This window comes from Ursus maritimus, unplaced genomic scaffold (genome assembly GCF_017311325.1).
Source record: "Ursus maritimus isolate PB19 unplaced genomic scaffold, ASM1731132v1 scaffold_35, whole genome shotgun sequence".
In the NCBI taxonomy this organism is placed as follows: domain Eukaryota; kingdom Metazoa; phylum Chordata; class Mammalia; order Carnivora; family Ursidae; genus Ursus; species Ursus maritimus.
Genome location: NW_024426119.1, coordinates 2,043,528 through 2,052,272, shown reverse-complemented (window position 1 = coordinate 2,052,272; position 8,745 = coordinate 2,043,528). Strand labels below are relative to the sequence as shown.

General features: G+C 50.8%; 1 protein-coding gene across 1 annotated transcript; it reads left to right on the top strand.

Annotated features, from left to right (window-relative positions):
* The first annotated feature begins 3,923 nt into the window (after positions 1 to 3,923).
* ACTC1 (actin alpha cardiac muscle 1) lies at positions 3,924 to 8,360 on the top strand. Its single transcript, XM_040620666.1, is given in 10 exon segments — positions 3,924 to 4,052; positions 5,246 to 5,570; positions 6,227 to 6,388; positions 6,533 to 6,583; positions 6,586 to 6,641; positions 6,643 to 6,670; positions 6,673 to 6,723; positions 7,492 to 7,635; positions 7,638 to 7,669; positions 8,143 to 8,360. Coding segments are annotated over 10 exon segments (1,140 nt in total). The 3' UTR covers positions 8,305 to 8,360.
* Positions 8,361 to 8,745: the final 385 nt, after the last annotated feature.

Here is an 8,745-nt window from a genome sequence, read left to right as displayed (position 1 = left end):
GGCCTGGGTTTGGATCCTCCCTCTTCCCTTTGCTCATCTCTGTGACCTCTAGCCAAAGAGGCCCACTGGTTCCCCGCCTCAGAGGATACAGACCAGACTTTCTCAAACTGCACAACGACGCAGCCTCCCCTGGCTTTTGAAGTCACTTTCGTCAAAATTTGCATCAAAAAATGCAATTGGGAGATTGGTTGCACACAGTGTGAATGTACTTAAGACCACCGAACTGCCCAATTTTAAATGGTTAAGAGGGTAATTTTAAGTTCTTTAAATTTAAATTTTTTTAATTTAAAAAAAGGAAAATCTAAACTGCACCACCGAGGCTAAGTCATTTTTACATACTAAGGTAAATGTGACAGAAGCCAATCTTTAATTAAATGGATCCCTCAAAGACTATAGCAAATGAAAATCAGTCATTGACTCTTACTTTCCCATTGACTTAGATTTTAAAATTTATAAAATAGGGATAGGAGTCTTAAAAGGTGGTAATTGAGCAGTATTACAATGAACAAATATTGAACTATCATATAGCTTTAAGGGAAAAAAGTGTTCTTTCTTACCATAAATATAATGCATATGAAAATACGTTTTGTTTTAGGTGGGAGAGAAATGAAACTGGTCTAAAAATATTTTAAGGGGTTAGGTCGTCTCCTGAAACTGGTGTCTGCGCCCCACCGACCTTCCCATCTCCCCCAAGGCAGACTGATCCCAAGGTAGACCGACTGGAATTGGCCTCCTGAGCCCTGGAAGTACCTGCAGAGGGTTCAGGTCAGTAGCCTCCGTGCTCAGGGATCCACTGACTTTCCAGGAGCTCCCTTTGCGCGAATGGCGGTGACCGTGGCGATCTGCCACCCGCCACCACTCCCCAGGTCAAAATTTTCTTCCACACAAATGTTCATGAATTTCAGTCCTATTCTTTTATTTTTTATTTTTTTTAAGATTTTATTTATTTGAGAGAAACTGAGAAAGCGAGCATGAGTGGGGGAAGGAGCAGAGAGAGAGGGAGAAGGAGATGGCCCGCTGAGCAAGGAGCCAGACGTGGGGCTCGATGCCAGGACTCTGATTATGACCTGAGCTGAAGGCATAAAAGCTTAACCGACTGAGCCACCCAGGTGCGCCCTACTCTACTTTAAAGACAACAAAATGATATTCTTCAAGAAGGCTTTCTCTGATCCCTCTTTTGGATCCCTCTTTTCATGACCATCCCGTGATTCCCTCCTTTTTCATCCCAGCATGCTCTGTAAGTGGCCCTGACTTTTCTGTGATTGCCCGGCTCTGCTTTACTTATCACTGTATTCCTGTGACTAGCCCAGTTCTTCTCCCATCAATATTTGCTGAAATCAGTAAATGAATGAAATTGACCCAGTTCTTCAAAAAAAGAAAGCTGCCACTGCCTCCAAGAGTATTTGAGTTGCTGAATTGTAATAGTGACAATTTGCTTTGTATCTTCTATGTGATGCTATCATTTGCCCCTAATTAATTATTTTGATAATTAATGACCCCTGCCAGAAAAGAGTTATCGTTATTGTGTCCTTTTCTGGAGGCTAAAATGGAGGCTCAGGGAAGTGAAGTGACTTGCCCGAGACCAAATGCACCGTAAGTGATAGAAGCAGGATTTGAACTCAGGGCTGTCTGGCTGTACCCGGGTCCCATTTCTCCTTTTTCTTGGCTCTTCTGCATCTGTGTGAGCTGAGGCAGTTCTGCTCTTTGCATCCTGTCAACGGGCATTTTCTTTACAAAAGGTCTATTGGGTGACAAGGCATGACCCCCGCCAGACCCCCTCACCTGGCCCCATCACCCAGCTGCCCCCACAGTTTCTTCTCCAGACCAACCCAAACATGGTTGGGGAGCTCAGTGGGGAGGGCCCAACATTCCCCAGTCTGGACAAGTATCTAATCAGTCGACCTCCTCAGCATATCAATCCAAGACCACTCTAGAGATGAATGCCTGTGCCCAGTTTTCTATTTTTAACTGGTGTGAGCGGGAGGGAAAACACAAGCATTAAAATCAAAGTGCCAGTCAAGAACGGAGAATACGGGGCACCCCAGAGCAAATCAGAGATCTGGGTCCTTATGTCTCTCTGTTCCTTTCCCCTTTCCCCAGTTCACGTCATCTTTCCGTCCCCTTCTCCAAGTTCCAAGATCCTTCTAGATCTGTTTCCACGAAGGAGCTGATATCAGTTATACCACTGCTTCTCACACTCTAATGCATATATGATTCAACTGGACATCTTGCCAATTCCAATTCTGCAGTTTGGGGGGGGCGGACTCTGCTTTTCTAACTCTTCTTGACAAGAATACTGCTCTTTCAGTCTTGTCTCCACTTGAAGTAAAGGCCTTTGCCCCCCAGTCTACAGATGTTCACCTGTTCGCCAGCAAGCGCACAGGCTCCTTTTGGCATTTGGTCCTTCATTCACTTTGGCAGCAGGGGATCCTTGTCTGGCCTGAAGACAGGAGTCCAAGTTTGAGCAAAACCTCGGCAGCAGGAGGACAGCTACCTGATATCCATGCTGGTGTAAACCTGGCCCCCTTCTCCGGCAAGACTTGGCCAGGCTCTCACTCCAGTTCTTTGCCTCTTCCCTAGCCAGACCCTAAGCCGTGCATGAGCTAGGGATCAAGGTGGCCTTGGTTAATCTCTCTTTTCTGACCTAGAGGAGCACGGCCCCAGCAACCTGAGTAAAAAGTCATCCAAGCTGGTGGGGACTAGACCAGAAGGGTGACCTGTCCCAGGTGCTCCCTTTTCTGGCCACCCCAAATGTGCTGCTGTGATGCCCTTGGCGTCCACGAGGACTGCCAGGGCTCTACTCCTCCAGTCCGCAGTCGTGGAAGATGAGAAGCTGCTGTCGCTCCCCTGCCGCCCTGGTCCAGCTGTCAGGACCCCTCAGCAGCGGGCAGAGGGCCAAGCCTTCCGGCTTGTATGTGGCTTATTGTCTTACGCTGGCGGGGCTGCGAGGAACAAACCCACAGCACACCCAGGGTGCACCTCCATCCAAGAAGGGGGAGGAGGTGAGCTGGCGTCACTTAGTCTTCCCCTGCCCCCTACCCTTCGCCGCCTGCCCCTCCCTAGCTCCCTATTTGGCCATCCCCCTGGTTGCCCCCTCCCCTTCCTTACATGGTCTGGGAGCCCCCTGGCTGATCCTCTCCCCTGCCCTTGGCTCCATGAATGGCCTCGGCGCTCCTCAATGGTGCGAAGGCGACCAAATAAGGCAAGGTGGCCGACCAGGCCCCCCACCCCTGCCCCCGGCCGCTGCAACTGACCCCGTCCATCAGCGCACTATAAAGCGGCGCGCCCCGCGCCGGGCACCCAGCGCCTGCCGCCCGAGCCGAGCCTAGCCCGACCCGCGGACGGTGAGTCAGCGCCCGCCCAGCCCGCCCGAGCCCGTGGCCCCCCAGCCGGCCGCGCCGCCGCTTTTTTTTTTTCTTTCTTTTCTTTTTTTTTGAGGAGACCACACTTTCCGACGTAGTTCTCACTTGTTTGGTCCTGGGTGGTGACAGAAGAGGGGCGCGCAGATCGCGAGCCCTGCGGCCCCCCGCCCCGGGCATCTGGGGTCCCTGCTCTCGTGCGCGTTTCCCTCCAGCTGGGGCTTGGCCGGGGGGTGTGGGTGGGGCCCCAGTGGGGCTCTCAGTGTGTGGGAAGGCAAAGCTGTGAAGGGCTGGGGAGGACTTGCGAAGGGGTGACGGCACGTCCTTGCTCCCGGGGCAGAGGGTGACTCCTTCTCCACGCACGTCCGCCTCGGTGTCCGCAGCCTCTTCCCAGCCCGCCTCTGCTGCCCCGAGGGGAAGGGGACGGCGGGCGCTCCCTCCGCCGCCCCAACCCTCCTCCCCTGCTCTGGCCCTTCCTCGGGGCGCGGGGGGCAGCGCCACCGCGGGCACTGAGCGCCGGCCGCCCCGCTCTCCATCTGCAGACCCGGCCGAAGCTGTGCCAGGATGTGCGACGACGAGGAGACCACCGCTCTGGTGTGCGACAACGGCTCCGGGCTAGTGAAGGCCGGCTTCGCGGGGGATGACGCGCCCCGGGCCGTCTTCCCCTCCATCGTGGGCCGCCCGCGCCACCAGGTAAGCTTCCCGCCCGCCTGGCCTGCTCTGTCTGGCCGGGGCCAGTCCCCGGCCCCGCTCCCGCCCTGCCTGCCAGCTCCTCAGTCCAGCCGTCCAGGGAACGTCTCACCTGACCCTCCTGTCCCGTGAACTGCTCAGGTCGAATAAGGAAAGGATGGATTGGCTGAAATCCAAGCCCGGAGAAGCAATACTCACACCACCGGCAACATACCGCCAACCACCTACACTCGCCCCCTTCCACTTGCAGGGACGCGGCCCGCCAAGCGTCCCACTGCCTGAGAAAAGCCAGCAGCTTCTCTCCTGCGCCCCTGCCCTACATTTTTAGTACTCAGCGTCTTCTCTGCCCCTTACACACTTCAGTTTCTAACTTGGTGGCCCTTGTCAGTCCCCCCCAAGACTTGTAACAATATAACTTCTCTCAACCAACCAGGACCCAGCCCACATTCCTCGCTCTCCTTCACAGCCGGCTTACTGGGCTCCCGAAGGATGTAAACCTATCTGCTTCCGGGCTGTTGCTTTTTTAGAAGCCGGGCGTGACAGCAGCAGCAAGTGCCATGGTGATCAGTAGTGACATACCGCCTTGTTTATTAAAGGAGATGCCATGCTCTCTGGCTCTGCCAGATGCCCTGCCAGACAGGCTGCCAGGGAGGAGAGCCGGGCCCGTCGGTGCTGGTGGCTGACGGGTATCGCAGGACAGCGCTGGGCCGGCTGGATTTCAGGATTCACTCTGCAGTGATAATGGCGTAGCAGCCCATCTTTTTATGTTCACTTGGTGAACGTCAAAATCTTTTCTTAGGAGAAATACAATGTGTCGTTAATTCAGTCATTCCGCAGTGTAGTCATTTATATCCTGGTTGGCATGGGTGATGAACTTAATAACTTAATGAAGGCGTTACGGTATTTTTAAAATGAGGCGAGGCTGTACTTCTTTGGTGAAGTACCTTCATCCCTCTCTCCCCAGTTATATCCTAAAGAACTGTAACTGGGGCGTGTGTGTTGGGGTGGGGGTTAGGGGGAAGGTACTAGATTGATTTTAAATGATATTTCTAAATTGGGGTAAATTTCTATTTTTTATTATTTCTAGTATTTATGAGATGTTCCTTGACTTGGGCAGTTAGATGTAAATTTATAAGACATCAGTTGTATTCCTAAAATAGTGGAAGCTTGATTTCCCCATCTTTTTCTTCTTCTAGGGAGTCATGGTGGGTATGGGTCAGAAGGACTCCTACGTAGGTGATGAGGCCCAGAGCAAGCGAGGTATCCTGACTCTCAAGTACCCAATTGAGCATGGCATCATCACCAACTGGGATGACATGGAGAAGATCTGGCACCATACCTTCTACAATGAGCTCCGTGTGGCCCCTGAGGAGCACCCCACTCTGCTCACGGAGGCCCCACTGAACCCTAAGGCCAACCGCGAGAAGATGACCCAGATCATGTTTGAGACCTTCAATGTCCCTGCCATGTATGTGGCCATCCAGGCGGTGCTGTCCCTGTATGCTTCTGGCCGTACCACAGGTATGTCTGGGCTGTGGAGACGGTCACTGATTCACCACGTTCCCAACTCACTGACCTTGCTATGAATCAGCTTCCCTCACGCTCCCTGGGAGGGTGTCCCTGAGAAGAGAGGGAGGTAACAGTACTTTCAGATCACATGCATTTCTACGAGTTGAAAGCACATGGAGTCAGAGCCTTTCCTTTCCCAAAGTATGTGATGCCACATATTAAGGCTGCCCATGACGTATGCATCTGGCATGTAGCTGTTGCTGGTATGTGTTCCGTACCAACACAGCCCCTGGGCACACGTCCCCAAGGAGAACCGACATTCCCTACAGGGTCTGAGTCAAAAAAGAACGTGTGCAAGTTAGATGGGGGGAAAGGAACACACGCGTGGATGCTCCCATAATGTGTTAATGGCTGGTAAAAGGGATGGTCATTTGAAAGTGTCCTGGGGACATTTTTCTACCACAATATTTGAAAGGGCGAGCTGTTGCTGGGTTCAGATTTAGCCCTCGTTCTGCTCATTTTATTCTTTGTGTGTGAGGAATCTAATTTGATCTGGATCCATGCCCAGTGCGAGTATCTGTTAGCCAAGATTGGAAGTGGGCTTTGACACAACTAAAGCGGTGGTGTCCTCAGGGATTTGCTTTGCTCCTGTCTGTTTCTCCCGACAGGCATTGTTCTGGATTCGGGGGATGGTGTAACTCACAACGTTCCCATCTACGAGGGCTACGCTTTGCCCCATGCCATCATGCGTCTGGATCTAGCTGGTCGGGACCTCACTGACTACCTCATGAAGATCCTCACTGAGCGTGGCTACTCCTTCGTCACCACCGGTGAGTGTGTGTGTGTGTGTGTGTGTGTGTGTGTGTACTGCTACAGCATCGTGTCCGTTTCTCCCTCCACCAGAGAATCTACCTACCCGCACACAGTGACTTCATTCTTCAGAGCTTGACTCTGCTACCCTTTTGTGTCTGCAGCTGAGCGTGAAATTGTCCGTGACATTAAAGAGAAGCTGTGCTATGTCGCCCTAGTTTCGAGAATGAAATGGCCACAGCTGCCTCTTCCTCCTCCCTGGAGAAGAGCTACAGAGCTGCCCGACGGCCAAGTCATCACTATCGACAGCAGCGCTTTCGCTGCCCTGAGACACTATTCCAGCCCTCCTTCATCGGTGAGTGGTAGGGGCTGGCACAGGGTCACAGCTCTTCCTTGAAATCTAGGGTCCCCAGGGCGATCGCCGTCAAGAAGGATTAGGCACCTTGATTACAAGAAGCCATAGCTTAGAGCCCCACACAGCTCAGCCTCAGATCCTGACGGCTCATTAAAGGGCAGGCCATCCTGCTCTGTCGCAGTGATATGCTACAGGATGACACGCTGACTTCCGTCAAAATAAAGGAGGAGACAGAATAGTAAGTGAATAATCTGTGTCTGCAGGAAAGGATGATTACTCAGAAGCTGACTTATTCCAGGAAGTCCATCAGCCAGCAGCTGCACTTGGTCTGAACTTGCTCATCATTAAGTGCAACCAAATCATACTCATGATAACCGGACCTTGTATTTTACCAAACATCTTGCCACGGGAATGATTTCTAAGAGGAAGCTCGTCAGGATCTGATTTTCGCCCATGAATAAAAATTGCATTGATCTAACCCTAATGCGCGTCTCACCTTTTCCAGCATAGCTGCATACATCTGATGCGTGTTTTCAAGCGTTCGCTCCAAACAGGTGCTAAACACAGTGGTTTGTGTCTTGACAGTCTGTTGATTAACTGTCAGCACTGTTAGAGACACCTGTTCCTCAAGCGCGAGTATATCTTAAAGAAGAACATATGTTTCAGAGAAAAATGGGCGACAGTTTATCAACACAAAGGAGTCTGTTTTCTTCCCTCCACCCGGCCCCTGGCCCGAGTGCACTGTGATTTTTTTTAACTTATTTCTAGGTATGGAATCTGCTGGCATCCATGAAACCACTTATAATAGCATCATGAAGTGTGACATTGATATCCCAAGGACCTGTACGCCAACAATGTCCTCTGGAGGGACCACCATGTCCCCTGGTATTGCCGATCGCATGCAAAAGGAAATCACTCGCTGGCTCCCAGCACCATGAAGATCAAGGTAAAGAACCCTGTGGGTGGGAGAGGCAAAGCAGGTCTTAGGATTGCATGCAGAACTCACACTTTGCTTCCCATCTCCTATACACTTTACCTCTTAGCTTTTCTAGCACTTTTCCCAAGATAGGAGACTTTAAAAACATTTTCAAGCAGTGGATAATAATAGATCTTGGAAGAAAAAAAATACCCAAAATCTTTGAACACATTTTAAAAGTCTCCAACTTTTGGGCTAGCCTCATCACGCATTTGCTCGTTGCTGCATTATACTCTAGTTCAGAGAAGTGGGACAATTCTACTTTGTAGAGCCTTTGATAATGGATAGGCTGAGCCAGAAGAAAGTGCATAAAACTTGATTCGCATCTAAATTTTTGGTGTGAAATATTAGCGTTACAATGAGTTCCTAGCTCACATTTTTTTCTGCGTCTCTCCAGCATGTTGCTTGATCTGTTGCCTGGTGCGTCAGGAGTTCACCGGAAGCTTCTGTTTTCTTTCCGCAGATTATCGCTCCCCGAGCGTAAGTACTCTGTCTGGATTGGGGTTTGTCACCCGGCCTCCCTGTCCACCTTCCAGCAGATGTGGATCAGCAAGCAAGAGTATGATGAGGCAGGCCCATCCATCGTCCACCGCAAATGCTTCTAAGGTGCCTTCTCTCTTAGTCTACGTTCAGGATGACAGTGTTACGCTCCTTGGAGTCTCCCGAGCCACCCTCCCTTATCTCTCATCAATCATTGTACAGTTTATTTACACATGTGCAGTTTATTTGTGCTTCTACTATTTATTGCTTTATAAATAAACCAAACCAGGACTTGCAACGTACAAAAGTCTCTCTTCTTTCTTTTCCTGGGAGGCATGGGGTGGGGTCAGTGTAGGCTTACTTCAGTCTGTGAATGCACATACCCGTGGTGTTGCCCCCCAGAGCACTGTAATATCACAGTACCCCAAAGTTCGTCAGATGAATTGGCATGACATTTAGCTGAGAGTTACCGCACTAAATATCAACTTTACATTTTGGGATAGAACCACGAATCTATGTCATACCTGAAAAGTAGATTAGCTTTAACTTCACATAATCGAGACATG